The sequence below is a fragment of the Schistocerca nitens genome, chromosome 4, assembly GCF_023898315.1.
Source record: "Schistocerca nitens isolate TAMUIC-IGC-003100 chromosome 4, iqSchNite1.1, whole genome shotgun sequence".
NCBI lineage: Eukaryota > Metazoa > Arthropoda > Insecta > Orthoptera > Acrididae > Schistocerca > Schistocerca nitens.
Genome location: NC_064617.1, coordinates 485126411 through 485150356, shown reverse-complemented (window position 1 = coordinate 485150356; position 23946 = coordinate 485126411). Strand labels below are relative to the sequence as shown.

Genomic DNA, 23946 nt, shown 5'->3' with positions numbered 1-23946 from the left:
TACCCGAATTCATTTGGGCATTGGAGAATATGGAATAAAAATTTAAAATGAGAACTGTAGTGAAACAGTTGCCAAAAGCCTTGAAATATTTTAACATTGGACTCATCTAAAGGGCATGAAGAGCTTGTATGGGAAAATATTTGGGAGGGTTGTATAGTAGTGAACAAAGAAGAGATGGAATGTACCGAGTAAGGAATCAGTTCTGATGACATAAAAAACAAAGGTGTACAACAGAGAACCTGAATCCCAAGGAGTATGAAAATACTGAAATCGGCCAATGCAAAAAACATTACAGAAATGTAAATAGAGAAAAAGTGGAAAATGAGAAAAATGAAAACTCCATTAGCATTTCTACACATAGGGAACAAAACTGCAATCATTAGTACATCGAATTATAGTATATGGCAAAATTATCAATTTCTTAAAACTCTTTTCAAAACCAAAGTTTGTTTTGGAGGAAAAAACAGTGAAATTTGTGGACAGCTTAAAGCTCGGGATCCACGGTCAAGAAAATAATAGTTTTTTTTACAGTGGCCTTTGAACAATTTCACCTCTTCTCTCTATTTGCAAATTTCTGATGTACTAAATACACTATTGGATTGAAGTTGAAATACTGTTGAGTTTTTATACTGCTTAATTCTTCTGAAAAATCTCTGTTACTGGAAAAAATAAAATAAATTCTGCTGCTACAATCACTGATCCCCAACAGTAAAATGCAAATGCAGGTCAGAATTACTTAAAGTAATTATGCTGGTTACATACAATTATCATCAACATTAAGCATAAGAAACATCTCCAATTTGTCTGGGAAACTAAAGCATAACAAAACATGAATGCAACACCCAAGCACCGTGGAGAGACTCTAGCAATTTCACTAACTGTCTGTGGTACCATCTCTCACACAGTTTTACTATTCTAGATCAAAAGCAAGAAAATGAAATTTTATTTGCCAACTGAAAAACAGAGAAACTTACCATATTGGAAAGAGCAACCTTACTCTCTGGAACAACCAAGGTGATGTTGAAAGTAGCCTTTATCGCAGGTTCATCCCAACATGGGAAGCATCGCCGAGCATCTGTGGCCTCAAACTGCGTGACACCTGCATAGCGCTCTTCGCCATCTGGGCTGCAAGCAGATATATAGGACCTTCACACTGAGTTTTGAGGCTTACCATATTTGAAAGCGCCACCAGCCCATCATCTTTTGGTATTGAAACAGCAACTGAGAAGCAGGCTTTCACTGCAGGCTCATCCCAGCAAGGGAACAAACGGCGAGCATCAGTTGGGCACAGCTGCGTCACCGCGGAGAATGCAGGTTCACCACATCTGAAGTTGTTTAGCTTTTAGAGCTAGTACTAAAAGACTACATTCTGAAAATTCTATGTCTCCTGGAACTTTTAGCTGTTCTGGCCAGATGCAAGAAACAATATTGATGGCTTAATGTTTACAGGCAAAAGGCTTTCAGATTAATTAATAATAGAAAAAGAACTTATAATAACTGAATTTGTGCAAGAGAATCAATATTTACAAGAAAACCTTTGGTATGAATAAACTGATAACACACCATCATAAAACGTTTTCCACCTCTGACCAGTTACGTTTACAACTGAATCATCTTTGCCTATGTCTTCTCATCATCCCTTTTGTTCACTGTAGTGTACACCTTTCAACTCTGCAAGCTGTTTCTAGCCCTACACAGCACTTATACGTATCATTCTCAACACACGTAGAATGGTTAAATTTAAGAACAATACACTAATCTGACACACAGCGCAGTAACAGTAACAAAAACTGGGAAAAAGAGATGGAACCAAACTTGGACCATTACATGTAGGCTATTGTGGCAAGTTCATTTAATTTTATGAAGATCACTCGCCCCCCTATTCTGTTACACACTGAGACTGACAAGAATTGGAAATGTGTCCATCTAAAATCTAGGGCTAAATCAATAAATTTACTCATACAGTATGTTACATATGAAGAGTTGTTGATTATATTCCATTGAAACACAAGATGCCCCAAATATTTATCAAGTTCTCCACAAAATTAGTTATTAGGCCTGTTTCAGAAGGAACAAAACTCTTAATTCATCAATTTTTGTTTATAATTCTTGACACATTTACTCCGAACATTTCTCCATACACTCAAGAGCCATAAAAATAGGTAGCCTAATTATTGTTACCACCCAACTGAGTGATGTGCTAAAGACATGCTTGATGTTAGACTGCTTGTAATACAGAATGTTTTCTTTTTATTGGCAAAGTCAGTACCCACCCCCTCCTCTTTTTAGAAAATAAACAAGGGCATTGGGAAAAAACTCAGAATGTAACTTAGAAACAAATCTAACAGCAGGCTACAATCTATATAGTCAAGTAGGGCCTACAGTAAATTCATAAACTGCACACTGTAAGACAATATGAATCCATCAAAATTAAGGCTTCATAATACATCTTCCTTGGGCAACTGACAGTTTTCTGCTTAGCCTACAACTTGACAGTACTCACAAAATTTCACATTACCAGCAAAATGTCTCACCTGCACATATCTAAAATTAAAGAAAAGTGCAAAATGAAGGAAGAAAAGAAAATGGAAGCTTAAGACTAACAGGCCATATGTCGGATACTACCCTGCGCACACTGTTACTGGTATACAAAGGAATACTTAATGGAACACAAATCTTCCAATTTAAATATATAGGCCTAACTAAGAGTAGGGCCATAGTATTACGTTTAATAACTTTTTCCATAAGATAAGATAAAAAAATAAATTCAAGAACCATAATGAACTACTATACATTCTCTTGCCCAACATATTACTCTAATTGAAATGACATTGAACAGTACAGATGCATCTCAAGGAAGTATCTGTGGTGAGATTTCATTGGCAATGATCACAAAAACACCTGTCGTTAAAATTACAATTATATACATCCAAACTAAAAGAGATAAAAGCATGGAAACACTGATAACCCACTATATAATAAATATACAACATAATTTTTCTTTGAAATAAGAAAGTCACGTTACCTTACATATTTGCTCCTGTAAAATCCTTTCATTTTGTCGTTGATTTCCCCAGTAAAATCGAAAGCTAGTAATCCATTCCCCGCATGAAGGGGCTCAGGAAATGTCAATGTCAAAGTTTCATCCTCCACCGACAATGAGACGTCTGTAGGAACAATACTGTTACCAGTCGAAGTTGTGTATTCGACACTTTTAATTGTTAAATCTAAGGAATTCAGGACGATTTTATCCGTCACTGTTTTTACCTGAAGTAACAGAAAAAAATATCAAAAGCACTATTATCCGAAACGATCCAATTTCATGTTTAATTATGTTACAAAACCACTTTTCGTTGACATACCTCAACTTCTATTGTTTCTTTCCCTTCAAACACTAATGTTTTCAGGTCAGGCTTCAGTATCAGATCGTAATGTTTTGGTACGACACACTTTGGTAGTCTCTCGAATGGTTTTGATTCGGGCATGTTTGTCGTGCTTATAAAACGCTTTCCAGTTGCTACAAAAAATGTTTCACTCACTATACTACAGCTATTTCGCGAATAACCTGCTAAATGACGACCGAAACTGCTTACGAAATCTTCACTTAAATAATATGCTCTCTTCAAGCGGTGACCGCAATTACCCCACCAAGCCCCAACCCACGGGAGTGAAGTTATACCACTGACACGTATATCAGTAGGTCTAAGCCAGTTTTCCTGCCCCGACAGAAGATAACGGTAACAGCACAGTCCGTGCCCAACTAAAACCGGTTCTCTGGTCCGTCGTATACAACGACAAAGTGTTCTTCCAGTCCAGAACATAAATCGAGCAACGAATAAGTAAACTGAAATTCGCGAATAAGAGTTTTAATGGCCTCTAATCAAATAAAGATGAAAGTGTTCGAAAAACAATACATTCACTTTTCTATACGCTTTTCAACCAAGAAAATACGCCGGTGAACAGTTAACAGACAAGAATATGTAAATAAATACTAGTATGTGTTATGTGCCACTGGCGCTAAACTCTGAGATGTGTATGATGATTCTGCATGTTTTCGGCAACTTACGAAACAAAACACGCTCGCTTAGCGTTTTCGTTTATATAGCTACCGCTCCCCATTGAGATATTAATATATCGGTACTTATGTAATTCACAACAAAAACGGTTATCACAACTAAAAGAAATATGTCTTGCGAACAATTCCTCTGTCTCGCTATTACTCAGTTTGACTGGAAACAAGTTAGCATCAACGCGAATGTGTGCTACACTGTTGTAAACATGGGCGATTTGAACCGTGAATTGTGGGGTTGTTAACCAGTAGCTGTACTGTAGCTTATACTGTTAAGCACAGCCTTGAGCTACAAATCCAGTGGCGTGTATATGGAGTCACGATTCTAATACCAGGTGCTCTAATCTTTCGTAAATAAAATTGTCGTATTTTTTCCAACAAAATCTTGTTTTTCAAGCTTAGAGATATTTTGACACGAAAACAGACCATATGATGAGAGAAGAAGTAAGCAGATTTTATTTCTGGTAATAGTTGTCCTCTTCTATATTACTGCGCGAACAGCTGTTATGTCAACGACTTGTCGTCAGTACTGCACGTGCTGCGCGCTGTGTTGCTTCGTCCTTGAGCGGTATACCGTTAGATCAACGAACCTGAGAAGAATGAACGAAGTGAAACAGGATAAGATAGTCATCGGTCTTCCAGAAATTACAGTACAGCCGTTGCCTTCACGTTTCAGGCTGATTCATGAACACAGTTACGAAAACTTGTCATTTATCCAAAGCACAAGGCACGACCATAGGGAAATCGTTTAGTTTTGTATTCCCTTCAAAAGTACACAAAATCTCCACCTGACAGTTGTAATTAGTGCTAGAATTCGTTAGCGTCGGTACTAAACAAGCAGAGAAATGCGTGCTTTAGTCGATACAGCACTGGTGTGGATAAACGCATGTATTGATTGTGCCACCGCCACTTTCGCGTCTATAAGAATATAGGCCAACGGGCAGCGAAGCCATTAAGGACAATTACTAGTTCATTCAGTAAACTGTGGAAAAATTTGATAGGGATACTCATTCGGCCAATCTGATTTAGACTTCACGCGCTTTCCCTACATTCCTTCTGTAAAACGCCGGGATAGGTCTTACTGTATGGCTACAGCCGATTACCTATCCTTGTCACTCTAGATTTTGAGTGTATATCTGTGAATAGTGTTTCTTGTTCTTGTAATACTACAGCATGTTCAAAATCCTTGTAAATGTGATCCGTGGATGACTACCCTACTCTACTACTAACACATCCCATCTCGTTTACAAGGCCTAGCACCAATGGGCGTTCGCTAGGGTGTGAAAGGGGGGGGGGGGGAAGGGGAGTTGGTGGAAGAGAGAAGTAAAGGACAAATTTGCCCCCCCCCCCCTAGAATATAGGGTAACGACGTTTTATTGATTACAGGATCTTACGCATTTCTATAAATCATTATGATTCTACTAACTTACTAAACATTTTTGCACTGCCGAGCGCGATGGTCAATAACTGCCTTTAGCAATCGCTAATTAACTATAGTTTTTTCGGTTCGTCAGGCTGCTCATAAGAAATTATGTTTTTCCTCAGCATGAAGGTGGTTTCCGCTCCGTGCCGTAGTCACGGCAGCTGCGAATCTCTGCGGAACATTGCTAAAATAGAAACCCCAATATTTTCTCTTTGGCTTCCTGCAAAAGCCGTTAATGGGCTAAAGAAAGGGATCCTTCCAACAACTTGACGCAAGAATTTTGATGCCAGCTCACAGCATGAAAAAACATGACTGCAGTTACACCGACATTCGTCCTAAATTCTCCTACTGCACAACTTAATCATAGAAGTAGTCCTGAAGTGAGGGAAAAAAGTGTGACATTTCAAGGTCAAAAAATGTGTACACAGGGGGTCCTCGATGGTAAAACTACGTTAACTTAGTGCACGAAAAAAAAAAAAAACAGTGAACTGTACTTGCTTAGCTAGCCGTCCAAAATAGCGTGAAAACAGTCAGCCCCGATACTACGTGACAGTTTTCCCATTTATAAATTATGGGATAGAATTGTAGAGTTGTGCTGCCGATGTGCGCTTGAACAGAATACTAGAACTACAAAAGCGAGCTGTTAGGCTCCTACATAGGCTGGTGTATAGGGAGACATGTCGAGATGCTCTTTCAAAAACTAGGGTAGGTAGGGTAGCCCCATGTGGGGTAAAAACCCGTACCGAATTTCTGCATCGCCCGCCATCGATTCAGGAGCTGACTACACGCGGCAGGTTTGTCTTATTGTAACTTCTGTACCGTTACAGTTCATCCTGACAAGTCGCTCCAGAGATGAGAAAATGAGGTAAGTCTGTTTTCCTATTACTATATGAAATTTTTCTCATGTTTTACTTGAACCTTGTACAACGTAGGATTTGAAAAGAAGAATCAACGAATTACTGGAAGTTGCGCATTTAATTTTTACTTTCACATTAAATAATCATTCTGGTTAGTACCCAAAATCAAAATGGTGCATTTGTCAGAAAATGGCGAAATAGGACAAGTCTCAGCGGCATTTTGGGGTAAAAGTCTTCAGATCCAACTATGTGAAGACAATTATTCAGTGCCACGCAAAAAATGACATTCAGCCCACGCTGCGTGAGATTATCTCACCTGGAGATATAATTCCGACGTCTAAAATAAAAATTAAGAGGAAACGTTCTGGCGAATATTGAAATCTGTGCTTCTAACGTCGACACCCATTAAAAAACGAATGGTAGAAGAATTCATGAGAAAAAAGCTTGTTATTGAGAAGGAAAAACGTGCTAAGGAAAGAAAAAAGCGTGCTAAAGAAACAGAACAATATAAGCTGGATTTCACATCAACGCAAAAAAGGGAAGAAAGCAGATGAAAAAGCCAGCTGATTATTCTGCAGTCAGTTTCAGACTTCACAGTTCATGAGAGCAATTCATATGTAGATATGTACTTGCTACTAGGTGAGGAAGTATCTGAAGAAGAGAAAAAAGAGCCTGGGACTTCAAGGAAGAGTCAGATTAGCCCCTCCCTCAAGAAGGTGTGTTTTACAAAAGGCCCAAAAATTTATTAAGACAAAGGAAGAGTCATTCGTTGGCACTGACAATGTCATGATGAAACTGTAGACACCTACAAGAATTAACATAGTATGGTTCCATAAACTAATAACTTTTTAAGAGGACCTAACGAAGTACACTGTTTATGAGATACCTAGACAGCTTAGCCTCACTCAATGAGCTCTTACAAGTTACACTACTAAAGTTCCTTTCGTGGAGAACAAAGTATTATTTTTGTACAAGTACTTTTAAGCACTAAGTTCATAATCATATTTAAGTTAAATATTGTGTTGGGCAACTTGGCTATAATAAAAGAATGTTACAAAGAGTTATTTCAAACTATTTGATTGTGCAGTCATCCTTTTTTATTCACATTTATCTCAAATGTAGCAAAGACCTTCACTGCGAGCTTTACCCCATTTTGGGGGTAAAACACTGCAACTTTTTTTAGCTAAATTGTAAATTTTTATGTCATTATTAATCGGAAAGAGGTGGAATTTGGATGGATCCAATCTATGACTTTATTTTCAAATCACAGCAAACTCCACTCCTCGTTGACCACAGTGTAAGAAAAACTGAAAATTATGGGATGTTACCTCCTCGTACCATAAGTATCTCATTGTGTACTCCATATATATACAGACTTGCAACTTTTCTTGTAAAACCCATTTACAGGGTGTTTCAAAAATGACCGGTATATTTGAAACGGCAATAAAAACTAAACGAGCAGCGATAGAAATACACCGTTTGTTGCAATATGCTTGGGACAACGGTACATTTTCAGGCGGACAAACTTTCGAAATTACAGTAGTTACAATTTTCAACAACAGATGGCGCTGCAAGTGATGTGAAAGATATAGAAGACAACGCAGTCTGTGGGTGCGCCATTCTGTACGTCGTCTTTCTGCTGTAAGCATGTGCTGTTCACAACGTGCAAGTGTGCTGTAGACAACATGGTTTATTCCTTAGAACAGAGGATTTTTCTGGTGTTGGAATTCCACCGCCTAGAACACAGTGTTGTTGCAACAAGACGAAGTTTTCAACGGAGGTTTAATGTAACCAAAGGACCGAAAAGCGATACAATAAAGGATCTGTTTGAAAACTTTCAACGGACTGGGAACGTGACGGATGAACGTGCTGGAAAGGTAGGGCGACCGCGTACGGCAACCACAGAGGGCAACGTGCAGCTAGTGCAGCAGGTGATCCGTTCACCATGTTGCAGCTGCGGTCCAAATGACGCCAACGTCCACGTATCGTCTCATGCGCCAGAGTTGACAACTCTATCCATACAAAATTCAAACGCGGCAACCCCTCAGCGCCGCTACCATTGCTGCACGAGAGACATTCGCTAACGATATAGTGCACAGGATTGATGACGGCGATATGCATGTGGGCAGCATTTGGTTTACTGACGAAGCTTATTTTTACCTGGACGGCTTCGTCAATAAACAGAACTGGCGCATATGGGGAACCGAAAAGCCCCATGTTGCAGTCCCATCGTCCCTGCATCCTCAAAAAGTACTGGTCTGGGCCGCCATTTCTTCCAAAGGAATCATTGGCCCATTTTTCAGATCCGAAACGATTACTGCATCACGCTATCTGGACATTCTTCGTGAATTTGTGGCGGTACAAACTGCCTTAGACGACACTGCGAACACCTCGTGGTTTATGCAAGATGGTGCCCGGCCACATCGCACGGCCGACGTCTTTAATTTCCTGAATGAATATTTCGATGATCGTGTGATTGCTTTGGGCTATCCGAAACATACAGGAGGCGGCGTGGATTGGCCTCCCTATTCGCCAGACATGAACCCCTGTGACTTCTTTCTGTGGGGACACTTGAAAGACCAGGTGTACCGCCAGAATCCAGAAACAATTGAACAGCTGAAGCAGTACATCTCATTTGCATGTGAAGCCATTCCACCAGACACGTTGTCAAAGGTTTCGGGTAATTTCATTCAGAGACTACGCCATATTATTGTTACGCATGGTGGATATGTGGAAAATATCGTACTATAGAGTTTCCCAGACCGCAGCGCCATCTGTTGTTGAAAATTGTAACTACTGTAATTTCGAAAGTTTGTCTGCCTGAAAATGTACTGTTGTCCCAAGCTTATTGCAACAAACGGTGTATTTCTATGGTTGCTCGTTTAGTTTTTATTGCCGTTTCAAATATACCGGTCATTTTTGAAACACCCTGTATTAGTGGCTCAGTGAGGTACCACAATTGCCAGTATCCATATGGGGACATTCTGGGGATGCATTTAATCAAAATTAAAATCTTTCCTTGTATATAAATGTCCGTATTCACTGGAAAAATTCTGAACAGTATGTCTTAGGCTGGTATTACACTGTCAAATTTCTTTGTCAAAGATTTTCTCAAAGACGTGATCAAATATTCCGTCAAATATATTTGACAAAGATCTTTGACATAGCACTAGAAGGGGTATTACACTGTCGTCATATTTTTCGTCAAAGTTCAAGATGGCTGACAACAACAACTTGTTATTAACTGCAGCAGTTGCATGTACCACAATTGAACTGTGTGCACATGCGGAAGAAAAGCGGGGGAAAAAAAAAGAAAACACACCTGGGTGAAGCCGTGGGTTTTACGACGACACAATAAAAGCATTCAACAAAACTTGTTACATGAGCTTATAGTAGAGGACGTCAAGTCGTACATCAATTACTTAAGAATGGATGAACATACATTTCTGTATGTGCTCAATGAAGTGTATCCTCATATCACAAAGCACAATATTCACTTAAGAACTGCTACATCTGCAGAAGACAGGCTCACTTTAACACACTGATTCCTTGCTACAGGAGAGGGTTAGGTTAGGTTAGGTTAGGTCAGGTCAGGTCTGGTCTCCAATCTTCGTAATCTATTTTTGTATTCAATGTGCCTCATGTTGTAAAGCGCCTCATCAGCTTCATACATCTCTATTAATTTTGTAGTTGTCGGCACACACCACTTGTATTTACCGGCAGTGTTTATAAAAACACTACAGACGACAGAATGCAGCGATGTGGTAACATGTCACATTGTAGTGAACAGAAGACAAGCGACTTCTTTGATCAAATCTACAGCGAGGCCCTAGATTTGATCAAATATTGGACGACATTTGACAAAGTTCCCTATTACACCATCAAATATCTTTGACAAAGATAGTGTAATACCGGCCTTAGAGACAGGTCATTTGCTGTCTCTGTTCAGGAAAACTAAGATGTGCTATACTAAAGCCTAACAAAGGTCCCTAAAATGAAAACATCTGGTCTGTATTGTTGTGTCCAAGCTCCTGGAGTGGCTCATTCATACTGTAATCTGCTTGACCTCAACAAACGTGTCCCCACATTGCAATCTGGGTTTAGACCAGGAAGAGGATGTGAGGAACAGATGCTAACATTAGCAACTCATATCAAAAACGGCTTTGAGAGGAAGATAAATATGTGTGTGTGTGTGGGGGGGGGGGGGGTATTCTTAGATCTAACTGCAACCTGTGATATCGCCTGGTGTGACAACTCCTGCTCAAGTTCATCAGTGTCATTCAATGTCAGAAACTAAGAACTTTAATTGGCAACACGCTGAACCATAGGTACTTCCAGGTTTTCTCAGAAAACTCTAAAGGTAGAGTTCATAAAATAAGTGATCATACTGCTGTTTTTTTCCGAGCTGCGTTAAGACTAGTAGGGCTTGCCATTTTACACTGGTACACAAAATTGAACTTTCTAAAATTTCAAGCACCAAAATAGGTTATCCCCATGTTTTTAGACCTGCTGAACATGCATCTAGCACTGATTTTCCCACAGCAGCCACAGTTTTTGTGTAAATTGTGCTAGTCACTATCTAATTGTATTCAGTTTTTGTGTTGCTGTGGTCAGAAGAGTCATTATAACAGAAGGACAAATGGAACCTGGTTGGAAGACTGTAGCAACGTTCCACCACTTCACATAAAATTTTGCCTAATGAAATCGTTTGTTGTTGTAATGGACAATCGTGGACCGGATCTTATGTACTTACTTCAGAAATACCCTGTGTCGAGTGAAGCCAAAGTGAATGCAGGTGTGTTTGTAGGCCCTCAAATTAGCTTATTCACGATTCTGATTTTATCAATACAAAGAGCATGAAATGCTAATGAAATATGTTTTCATACATACCTAAATTATTTTTGGACGTTTGATGCGCCTCTTATATGCGGCGCTACTATACTGAGAGAATTCCAGCAGTCCAGTTCAAGAGGGCTCAAAGCTTTGATAAAATCAGAATCGTGAATAAGCTGTCTAATGTGAGGGCCAAAAAACACACCTGTATTCACTTTGGCTTCACTTGACACAGGGAATTTCTGATGTAAGTACGTAAAACCAGGTCCACGATTGTCCATTACAACAACAAACGATTTCATAAGTCAAAATTTTATGTGAAGTGGTGGAACGTTGCTACATTCTTCAAACCAGGTTCAATTTATCCTTCTGTTATAATGCCTCTTCCGATCACAGCCATCCCATTAGCAAAGAAAACAGCACTGCTCTGTATACCCAGACTTTAATCCTGTAAGTATCCCAATTAGGAATTACTCTGAAGTCAGCACAGTTTTGCCACTTGTGGATGTTATATCGAATTTTATACAACAAAAGTTCCACACGGCTGTATGTTTCCTTCAAAATAGTGGCATAAGCTACAGGAATAAGAGGATATACACTACTACTGTGAAGGAACACCGATATGAGGCTAGTTTTGGAGCCATCAACTAATTGTCGCCATTCTGCTGATATGTGTTTCATTCCCATAGCACTAAACAGACCGCTGACGCCATTGCAGCAACAGGATGAGTCTCCCACATCAAAGAATGTTGCGAAGGCATCCTGATGATGTTGAAAGAAACAAACCATAGCATCTTTGTCTAGTAAATTCTACTGTTTCAGACGCGAACCGAAAAATTCAGCTTTTGCCTTAGAACGATTCAGGTCCCTAACAAATGATCGAGATCATTTTGTGTCAGGGGATCTGGCATCATTTCTTCGTAATCAAAATTGAAGTTTGCAATCTCCACATCTGTAAGTAGTAGGGCAAAGCTCATTCTATCCCACTCTGCATTGTTGCCAAATTTATTCAAGATGGTGGATACAAAATGGCGGCCAAAGATGTGGCAGGTCATTTGGGCTAACTCCACTAACCTAACCCCCTCATCCCCCCTCGTCCCTCTCCACCCCATCCCCCTCACGAAAATGGTAGGGAAAGGTCACTTGAGCTACTTCCACTAACCTAAGAAAATGGTGGAAAAATATGGTGGGAAAAATGGCGGGGAAATAGGTCAATTGGGCTACCTAAGCCATCCAACCACCACCTCTTCCTTGGAATTGGCAGGAAAAGGGTTCACTCTTTGCTGGGCTGCTGGATAGGTTGGACGTAAGTCTTTATTTTGTGTGCATTGTTTATTTAAACAGTTTGAGTTGTCATAGGCAGTAGCTCCATCCAGTGTGTTCACCATGAGGTCCATAGTGCCACTGACCTAGTTCACAGTACCATCACCAGAGGGCGCTGTCGTCCCTCCCCCTCTCCCCTCCTATGATGTAATCAAAGATGGCAGTCTGGGGAAAAATAGCGGGAAAATGACTCAGTCTGTGTCTAGCTGCCAGAGAGAAAGGAGAGTACTTTATTTATTTTCAGTGGGAATCTGGAACAGTTTATTTAGGGGGTGGATTTCATGTAGTTTATTTATTATGCTGATAGAAAACACTTGCCCTGACGTGCTTGGATTCACAGTACTTAGCCTACAGACCTGCAGACTACTCCTAAGTTACTTAAATAATGCAGTACACTGATGTACAGGCACATTCACTATTTGTAAAATTTTCAAAATAATACACATATAATGCTCTGCAAACACGATCACAAAGCTTAAACAGCCGAAATAATGCAGTGCACAAACACGTATTGCATGTAAAAAGGCCGTCAAACTATCGTTAAGAAATTCGACTGCGGCATATCAGCGATCTGTCCCCTACGGAGATCCAAGTCGCACACGCCAGGGCGGCGCGCGCACGTCTGGAAATGGTAGTAAGGTGTGTACCTGGTCACCATGGCTGGTGCATTGATTCACCACCTTTGTATCTGTGGGTCCAGCACCAGCCTAACTACTGAGCAAGATGATTTCCTAGCGACCCACACTCACAGGCATGGCTGAAAGGTTGTCAGTGTTATTTATACTGACGTCTCATGTCTATGTAAATGTCAGCGAAGTCTCCCTCTGGACATGATATAGAAATCTTTTGCACTGCTTTCAGAAACTGCTTACGAAAATACCCCATAATAACACAGGATGCATTCTTCTTAGTGACCATAACATTGCATATCAGCCCCTTCCCGGAAATCGTAAAGTGCCACAGAAACAGTTAACAATCACTTTTGTTGGAGGAGCTTTCGTGATGTCTCAGCTTATCTGCGTGGAAATTCTTGTCCTAACAAGACTGCCTGTTCAAAACATGGGTCAGCACACGTTACTAACGTCTGTGTCGACCTGCCTTCGAGGCACAGTTGAAAGGTTGTCGGTGTTATGCAGACATCTCATGTCAATGTAGCTGACAGCCAAATCTCCCTCTGGACAGACACATGCTATAGAAATGTTTTGCACTGCTTTCAGAAACTGTTTCTGAAAGTATCTCGAAATACATTGAATGCATTCTTCCTGATGGTCCTAACAAGGCACCCTGTCAATCACGTATTACCCTTCCCAGAAATCGTGCCATCCTGCTTTCAACAAACATCTCAGAAATTGTTCTCGCCGCTAAAAGCCTTCAACATGTCTGTGCTTGCTTGCGAAAACACTGTTAATCATAAAGGCATTCTTGTTATTTGGAGGGACAGCATCCAATCAGAGATGGTTGGTCTGCTTCAGCTTGCCTCTGAATGCTCGAATAAAGAAGACATCACATTATTCTCAGAACTTTCCTTAGATCCCTTTCCCCATCTTCTTTGAACCAGTCTGTAGAGGCTCCTATGTCATGCACAAAAGATGTCTTATGAACGAATGGAGCATTCTGATTGGGTCTTACTGAAATTACCTGGTGTGAGAGCACTGTCCACCATTCTTTCCTGCAGACAGACCAATTACGAGATTTTCAGCAGCAAAACTATTTTCTACAGATCGAAAAAAAAAAACGTACAGCAGCCATATTGCACTGACAGTTAAACCTGCAAAAGTGGCCTACAGATCGTGAAGTATTGAAAGACAGTTCCTCAATTACAGCGCTCTGCTAAGCAAAGCTTGAATTTTTTTTTCGTTCTGGAGCCCACCACATTAGTAATGCTGCCGGTGTGGGAGCACTGTCCGCCATTTACTGCAGACGAAATTTTCAGCACAAAACAATTTTGTACAGATCGCCATAAACTGACAGTTAAACCCAGCAAAAGTGATCTATATATCATGAAATACAGGAAGACGCTTCCTCAATTACTCTGTTCTGCCAATGATGACAAAAGCTTGAATATTTAAGCGCGAAACCGATCTCCAACCCAACTGTATATCATCACATATCGTATCAATGTAGTAAACACACAATTCGTATCCTGCACAATACAAAAACATCAGTTTTGTATCCTGCATATAGTTATCGACCATCAGACACTCATACAGGCAGCATAAGCACATGCATCGTATATAGTCCTCACAGGACTAGATATTTCCTGTGAGCTCGGTAGGTCATTCACCGCAGCCGACGGTCACAAGTCATCTGCCCCCCGAACACAGACTGGCCCGACGCATGACCAGAGTGACCTCAGTGGACCAAATTCACTCTCTGAACTGTTGTACAAAGGCTGGGTCGGTTCCACTTAGCACAAAGGCGTTATTGTTTCTGGCCCTAACCTGCTTGCTTGCTTGCTTTCTACTTCCATCTCCAGATTCTGGGATTACAAGAACATATGTATTGTCACATGGTTTACCAGAATATCTTACCATTTACGTGACACTTCTTGATATCAAGCACATAGCAATATCGCTTGCGTAGCAGTGTCGCTTGCACAGTATAATTCTGAAGATATTATTTCTCTAGAAACCCGAAACTTTAGCGAGGTGCAGCGAGGTTGAAGATGATATAAACTACTGAGAACTAGAAACTTATCTCGTCTACGAAGATCTGTACGTGAAAACTGGAAAAAAATAGAGGATACTGATAATTCCACTCACGAATACTGATGCTGGTGATATAACAGATTCCAAATCATCCTTATAATTTTCAAAGCCAAGTAAGGTATTTCTCAAGACTATAGACACAAAAAACGTGTCTTCCATCCGTCTTTCACCTACTAGTTGCACACAACACACACCACAATCGATATTTTCTCAACCAAATAAAGACGGGAAATGTGCAAAAGCAGTCAGCTGGACAGTTTACATGGGAGGGCATAATGGTCCAGCGCAAACACACGTCCATATTGAATCATTTCAAATTTCCACGGAGAACACACGCGTTCACGAAGGCTGTCCTGCACACACTGAGCATTAGTTCACTATACAGCCATCTAGAGGGCGACACGGTCATGTCAGCCACATTCCTGTACCCCAGCCAGCCTTTCCATTCGCACAGCTCCCACCGTAAGTTGGAAGTGTCAATCGTCCCCACCACAGGCCACAGGCACCACATACTCCTCGCACAGCAGGCAGAATCGTCCTAGGAAATTGGCCACATATATGTTATCACTGTACTTACAATTAAATATTACGACTGCAGTCTCAGTTGGACATTCGACAATGAGTGAAGTATCAGAAATACACCCTGCTGATGGCTGTGGCTCTGGAAATATAAATGTATGTACCATTCTTATGACTGGACATAATTTTCCAAATAAAAAAAATCTTTCATTCCCCTTACGGCTATCGCAGTTTTCCGTGTCAAATCCATACCTTCCCTTATGACAGAACATAATAATTTTCTTTGCAAATACTTTGTAAGCCTGCTGCTCAAGGCGAATGTATCATGCATCTACTATGATTAAGTATAATACTTCACCAATAACTGAATGCTGGCGATACAAAACAATATTGAGCGAAAATCAGTGATGGGTGGACGTCTCATAAGTTTTTCTTGCGAGTGGTACCACTGTGTCTTAGAAAGAGAGGAGTAATCGTCTTACAAGCCGCCAGCTGTTAAAAACACGATCGCATCAGCCATGTTACTGTCGCAAGCGGTCTTGGTTCTACAGGTGCTCACAAGTCTCGCTAACGATATCCATGTTAAAAACCATACAAGCCTTATAAGTCGAGGTATGGCATTAACTGCGAATGAAGTGGTTTTTCCACACAAATACCATGTCACTGAATACAGACGGTGATCGCTGGATTGTGTATTAACAGACAGACAGTGCGGTTACACGTCGCCGACGGTGTAAGCTCGTAATAAAATCACCAATTTAGAAAGTGATTCAGCTAAGGAACGCCGTATAAAGCTGGTATTTGCAACTCCCTCATATCGCCGCTAGATATTTCCCCAGTATTTGTAACGCATTCTGTCTTGATACCAAGTCAGAGGTTCTGTGATATATCCACTGGCTTATAGGCGATGGTCGGTTCAGAGTGATCACATACAGTAGACGGGGTGCTGATTGAGGTCGTAAGAAATGTGCACTAGCTTTTCAGATCTCTGGTGTTTCCGGTAGAAATGCTGTCTGTGGGTTTGGAATCAAGTCTTTCCATTCAACCACATACCTACGTTGGATCCTGCGGCAAAGTCCTTTAATGATTACAACCACAAGTGAGTCATAAATCTCGCACTCTCATATCTCGAAATGACTCACCTTTTTCGAACCTATCTGTGACAGTAAAATTCCAACGTGACTTTAGATAGTCCCTATGCATCCTGTAACTGCTGAACAGACTCTGCCCTGCCATCCCTACAGCTTTGCACATGTGTGTAAGTCGGAACTGAGCAGAAGTCGGAGAGAGCTATATCTACCTCATTCTGCAACCCGTGTAGAAACAGCGTGAGCTGAATTAATGTGACAGGACCATGTTTTGACCACTTGGTGGAAATGAGAACACGTTGTCGTAGCTCTACCATCCATGTGCGGTGTGTAAGATCAGTGCCAAATGAAGCCTGCTCCTGCAACACGGGGTAGTATAAAAGATAGTACGGACAGTTGAGGTTGTGTTTCTTATAGGGAAAATTAGGAAGACTCAGTATCACACAGGTACTGCAATCTGAAGCAGATCCGTATCCCTCAGGGTCCATTCACAACTATCACCCCAACATTTTATCATCGTTCTACCATGCAACAGAGACAAATTACGAACCATAAAAGCTCCGCTAACTTCATCGTATTGAGAACTTGATAAGATTTTTACCGCAGCGCTCTCTTCCGCTATATCGAAAACAAATACCATCTGCATGTCAGCATTGAGTATATGTGGCGATCCTAATAAATATAGAGGTATTGATCCATTGGAGCACGTGGCCAGCGGTTGAGGTCGCTTGCACAGACCAGTGTAAAATTTCATCGCCTCTACTGTAGGAGGACCATATCCCACAAACTATCAATCACAAGAGAGGACCCCTGTTTTGTTGTTTGATACGTTATTTTTTTCTGCTGTAACACGCTTTGTACACCGCCATAAATTTTGTTTTTTGCCACGACTTCGCTTTCTGTGTCAGGTCCTAAACTGACATTAACACATTTTGATCCATTGCCTCTCACAAAAAACTAGACGTCGCACAGTGTAAATCATGTTGTTACTGCTGCTACCACAACACACACACACACACACACACACACGCACTGGATGATTTTAAACAAAAGACAGTCACAACATATGGAAACTAGAAGAGTTTTGCGGCGTTGTGCAGCGTTTCCAGACTGTTGTCCGAAGGTGATGGACGACTTCTACATTTACTCGTATATTAATCTTTCACAGTGATGGAATTGCTGATGGCTCAGTGTTCTGTTTTGATTGATTCATGATATTGTAGTCATGCACGCGATTACTGTTTAGGTGCTAGCCATTACCGGAAGGTGTTGCCCTTCCGCCAGCCGGAGTGGCCGTGCGGTTCTAGGCGCTAGGGTCTGGAACCGCGTGACCACTACGGTCGCAGGTTCGAATCCTGCCTCGGGCATGGAGGTATGTGATGTCCTTAGGTTAGTTAGGTTTAAGTAGTTCTAAGCTCTAGGGGACTGATGACCACAGCAGTTAAGTCCCATAGTGCTCAGAGCCATTTGAACCATTTGTTGCCCTTCCACCAAGACTCTTTCTCCTTCTCAAACAAGCAACCTCAATCAACACCGTACCAGTGAACTGATGGGATGGGAAAGACACCACTAATGTACTGTAATAATAAGCATCACAGTTGATAGTAAGAACAATTTTAGCAATTTTACAGTAAATTCAGCGCTGACCAATGACGCAGCAGTACGCTTCCCAATTTCAGTATCAGCGCAAAATCGCGCCTCCTCTACTTTGCGAGTACCACTGCGAATGTAGATAGATGACTGTGAAGTACGTCCATTCTTTGCTAATTCTCGAACAAATAAATCAAAGTACAGCAGACAGAAATCTACATATTTCTAGCACTACGAGCAGAGTGCGTAATTTACGACCTTTTTCTATGTGGATGGAAGTCACAGGACATTCTCGCATTCTTAGGATAAAGTTAGAGACTGAAAGATCCCCTCGCACTGTCTTTGACCACCCCGCCCTGCAGCACTGTCACCAATTTAACCTGCAGCTGACCAGAAACATACCGCTACATTCCATGTCTCGTGAAGGAATGGATTGTGCCGAATCCGTAACTGCTCTTCTGCACCCATCCAAGTATACAAGATTTCTGCAGAAGCACGCATGGGCTCTGAGCACTATGGCCCTGAGCACTATGGGACTTAACATCTGAGGTCATCAGTCCCCTAGAACTTAGAACTACTTAAACCTAACTAAACTAAGGACATCACACACATCCATGCCCGAGGCAGGATTCGAACCTGCGACCGTAGCAGTCGCTCGGTTCCAGACTGAAGCGCCTAGAACCGCTCGGCCACCGCGGCCGGCAGAAGCACGCATGTTAAGAACGTTAAGACCCCTTATTGGTGTATAGTAGTAGATATGAAAGTGTTGTGATGTAGTAGTGTACGGTTCAGAAGAACAAGAAATGGGTGATTTTTATGCATGATGGAGCTCCAGGCAGACGGAGTTCGAAGCACTTTACCTAAATCAACTACGCTATCAATTCTAAAGTATTCTTCTAGTGTCTGGTATCAGTACCAGGAAGGTATTGGTAAGAGAGAACATAAACACATGCACTCCTAAAGCTACATGGTTCTGCACTTAAAACAGGCAATAATGTTAGATCGTTGCAGTTTCTGAGTTATTGGCCACGTGGAATGCGACTCTGTTAATATTCTAGTGTAAGAAATATATCTCCAGCGCATGATACACATCCTTCTTGCAGGTTTCTCTACAATTAACTACGATGACAAACTGTAAAATGAAAAAACTATTTCCTTAAAACATCGACTCTGTGTGATAAATGCACAATATAGCTTTCCAAAAGTGTATAGCGTCCACTGTTCACATCCGATCACGATTCAGAAATTGTACTATGCTCGCATCAATCCTATATAAAACGATCGTCAGTAACGGAGAATACTTCTTACAAGGAAACAGACAAACGCATAGCAACGGCGTTTGACGTGCGAAATTACACGTCATGCCACCACTAACTCTGTAAATAGGACATCTGTCGCTAAATTAGAATCACCGTAGTTATGAAACTGAAGACTCAATTTTATGCCGTTTAGAGGAATGTCTCGAAACAGGATGGTCACGTTTCATCACACATGAGGTGGAAGTCCTCTGATGAGTGAGAAGTCTGCTGTTAACGATCGCAAGTAGACAGTACTCTAAGTCACACACAGAACACGCGGTTGTATACGAATCGAATGCATACCGTCACAAAGCTGATGCATTTGACAGAACAGCAGAAAAAAATGGTCAGCTGACCTGCAGCAACATCTCCCTCTCTCCCTCTAGAATGCATGAACATTCTGCCATTAAATCGTACCTTGTTACAACTCCACCTCAACCGATCACTTCATCCACTCTGTCATTCTTTAAGGCAGATGCAAGTAAGTTTAGATGCTATGGTTCTCTTTCTTCCTGGAAAGCGTCGAATTCAGTAGTAATCAACTCGCTTGTATCACTATTTTCTCAATAGACATACAGTAGAATGATGTCTCGATGAAAAAAAAAATGTACTGTTTCCCCGGTTCCTTGCACTTCCATGTCAACGTTTTCTCGTATCCCTCTTGCTGTCGCATACTCGTTCCCATGTACAAGAATTGTTCTGCGCCAACCAGAAGACACGCAAGTACTTCCTCAATTTCCCCACATTTTGGTGTATTTTCTCTCAACTCATACATATTTTCCGTCATTTTACCGATTTTATGTCACTTCTATCTGTGCTATCACGACCTCACTTCCCGTTCTGTGTTCTAAAATTTCTTGTAAATGTAGTACAGCTGCCAACATCTAGGGCAAATACTCTATTTTTCTGGTCAGGCGGTATAATATAACACTGTTCTCAAATGCATCCAGTCACCTCCACCCACATATTCTACAGCTGCAGTGTGTTTGCTCTGTTTTCTGTATGGATACACGTAAGGAAGAACTGTGCAGTACACTTTGAACAGCTGATTTGATGGAGGGATACTTGATTGTCTTTCTATCCTTGTCCTTAATCCCTGCTGTTTTAATCAGGCAGAAATACCAATAATGTACGTGATTGATCGGTTCCCTCGATATAGCAAAACTTTACTTTTTTCTTCACCCAAATATTAAGACGAGATGAACAGTTCATACAAACAATATGTGGTGCCCATTTTCGGTCCTGATCACCTAGCTTAAATTTGAAATGAAGACCATTACAGGTGTCAGAGGTCGTCTGTAGGATTTATTAGTGTACTCAATATTAGGAGAAGTAAAGTTGCTACTCACCATATAGCAGAGATGCTGAGTCGCAGATAGACACAACAAAAAGATTCTCGCAGTTTTAGCTTTCGGCCATTACGGTCTTCGTCAACAATAGACACACATACGCACACGCACATACACTCACACAAACGCAACTCACACACACCACTGCAGTCTCAGGCAACTGAAACCACACTGTGAGTAGCACCACCAGTGCATGATGGGAATGGCGACTGGGTGGGGGTATGGAGAGGCTAGGGCGGGGAGGGGGAGTGATAGTATGGTGTGGGTGGTGGAGAGTGAAGTGCTGCAGGTTAGACAGAGGGCAGGGAAGAGGTTGGGAGGGACGGGGAAGTAGCGGAAAAGGAGAGAAATAAAAAGACTGGATGAGGTGATGAAATGACAGCTGTGTAGTGCTGGAATAGGAACAGAGAAGGGGCTGGATGGGTGATGCCAGGAGGGTTACAGGACTGTAGCATGTATTGAAGGGAAGTTCCCACCTGTGCAATTTAGTAAAGCTGCTGTTTTTGGGAAAGATCCTTGTGGCACAGGCTGTGGAGCAGTCATTGAAATGGAGGATATCATGTATGGCAGTGTGTTCAGCAACAGAGTGGTCCACTTGTTTCTTGGTCACCGTTTGTCAGTGGCCGTTTATGCAGACAGACAGCTTGTTGGTTGTCATGCCTTCATAGAACGCAGCACAATGGTTGCAACTTCGCTTGTAGACCACATGACTGACTTCACAGGTAGCCCTGCCTCTAATGGGATAGGTGACGTTAGTGACCGGACTGGAGTATGTGGTAGTGGGAGGATGTACGGACAGGTCTTGCATCTAGGTTTATTACAGGGGTATGAGCTATGAGGTAAGGGATTGGTAGCAGGGGTTGTGCAAGGATATACAAGTACATTGTGTAGGTTTGACACACGGTGGAATACCACTGTGGGAGGGGTGGGAAGGATAGTGGGCAGGACTTTTCACATTTCAGGGCACGACGAAAGGTAATCAAAACCCTGGTTGAGAATGTAATTCAGTTCCTCCAGTCCTGGGTGGTACTGAGTTATGAGGGGAATGCTCCTCTGTGGACGGAAGGTAGGACTTTGGGAGGTAGTGGGAGACTGGAAAGACAAGGTACGGGAGATTTGCTTTTGTACAAGATTATGAGGATGATTATGGCCAGTGAAGGCTTCAGTGAGACCATCAGTATATTTCGAGAGGGACTGCTCATTACTGGAGATGGGACGACCACAGTCGGCTAGGCTGTACGGAAGGGACTTCTTGGTATGGAAGGTATGTCGGAGTGGAGGTATTGCTGGTGGTTAGTAGGTTTGATATGGACGGAGGTACTGTTGTAGCAATCTCTGAGGTGGAGGTCAACATCTAGGAAGGTGGGTTTAGTAGGACCAGGTGAAGTAAATGGGGGAGAAGTTGTTAAGGTTCTGGAGGCATGGGGATAGGTTGTCCTCACCTTCGATCCAGATAGCAAAGATGTCATCAATGACTCTGTATCAGGTGAAAAGTTACTAGTGTACTCTGCACATATGTAGCAAAAGTTTATTTGGTTCATTTGAACATACTCGTGACATTGCACGAACACGAACACAAATGCAACACAAAACAAAATGAAACACTCAGCACAAGATATATGCAGATCGCACTACTCTCATGTGAATGTACAGCCAACCAAAGGAACCATTTTCTCATGACTGATAAGAACATGGTGTTTGGGAGCAACAGATAATGAGCCACACATACTGTTGCCATGCTGTAAAAGGTCAGTTATAAGAAAACTTTCCAATAGTTAAGGCATGAGGGCGGTCTTAATACGTTATTCTTAAGAACTCTACCTCTTTGCTTTTCATAACAGTTCTTATCTAATGAAGTGTTTTTTAAAACTCAGGATGCTACAAAAAAAAAAAAAAAAAAACGTATTCGTGCTTGAGGGGTCAAAATACATAAGAAACACCCATTTCCATTCTTGAAAATTTTTCGTTTTTGGTCACTGCTATTACTTTAAGCAGGCCATAGTGCTCCACACAGACCTCTTAGCCTGTATCCGTGGCCACCACTGGACAGTAAAATTATGCTACACAGTTGAGACCACAGGCACTATTGCCCATGCAGCACCAAGGTGGAAGTGGTGCTGCATGGAGTTTTTTTGTCTGCTCTTTGGTATTATTTTTATTTACTTACAACAATTACATTTATTTTTAAAGATAAATGCATGAAATCAGAAGTAGGAAATTATAAATATACGGAGTATTTTAAGAAGAGAATAAAAAGAATGGTTCAAATGGCTCTGAGCACTATGGGACTTTACATCTGTGATCATCAGTCCCCTAGAACTTAGAACTAGTTAAACCTAACTAACCTAAGGACATCACACACATCCATGCCCGAGGCAGGATTCGAACCAGCGACCGTAGCGGTCACACGGTTCCAGACTGAAGCACCTAGAACCACACGACCACACCGGAAAGAGTAGATATAGATGATGTTCCTTCACCAGTTCCACCCGGAGAAGGGGACATGGTATTAAACTCCAAGTACAGTGTCCCTTTGTGGTGCTACCTACGTTAATACTGTCTGCATGAACATCACTTCTGGGGAAAACTCGATTTGTTCAGTCCATGGGAATCTAATCTAATGTATGTTGGTGTTGTTTGTTAGTGTGCTGTGTGAGTTAAAGTTTGTTAGGTTACGTAGTCACAACTACTACTAAGTTATTTAGTAAACAAATTTTGTGTGGCTTTGGAACAATATACTGTCTCAATGTAATCTAATTAAGTTATGTACAGATTTTATGTTCTTCTAGAAAGAAATAATAAGCCACAACTAATCTAGTTATTAATTGTGTAAAAACATATTTGTATAATACAACCATTGTACTTGTTTATTTTGTCTATATTGCATAA

At 41.3% G+C, this 23946-nt stretch overlaps 1 protein-coding gene across 4 annotated transcripts in view; it reads right to left on the bottom strand.

Moving 5' to 3' along the window:
* The window catches only part of LOC126251358 (puromycin-sensitive aminopeptidase), a 142136-nt gene extending 137987 nt beyond the window's left edge, over window positions 1-4149 (bottom strand). Inside the window, exons 1-3 of one of the 4 annotated variants that reach the window (XM_049951736.1) lie at window positions 3363-4149; window positions 3026-3267; window positions 1172-1325 (exon numbers count right to left, since the gene is read on the bottom strand). In XM_049951736.1, the coding sequence (XP_049807693.1) occupies window positions 1172-1325; window positions 3026-3267; window positions 3363-3821 (855 nt within the window). In that variant the 5' untranslated portion in view covers window positions 3822-4149. Of the gene's footprint in view, window positions 1-974; window positions 1126-1171; window positions 1326-3025; window positions 3268-3362 lie in introns of all 4 variants that reach the window. The other 3 variants (XM_049951734.1, XM_049951737.1, XM_049951735.1) reach the window with 3 other exon arrangements.
* Between the last annotated feature and the right edge of the window lie 19797 nt (window positions 4150-23946).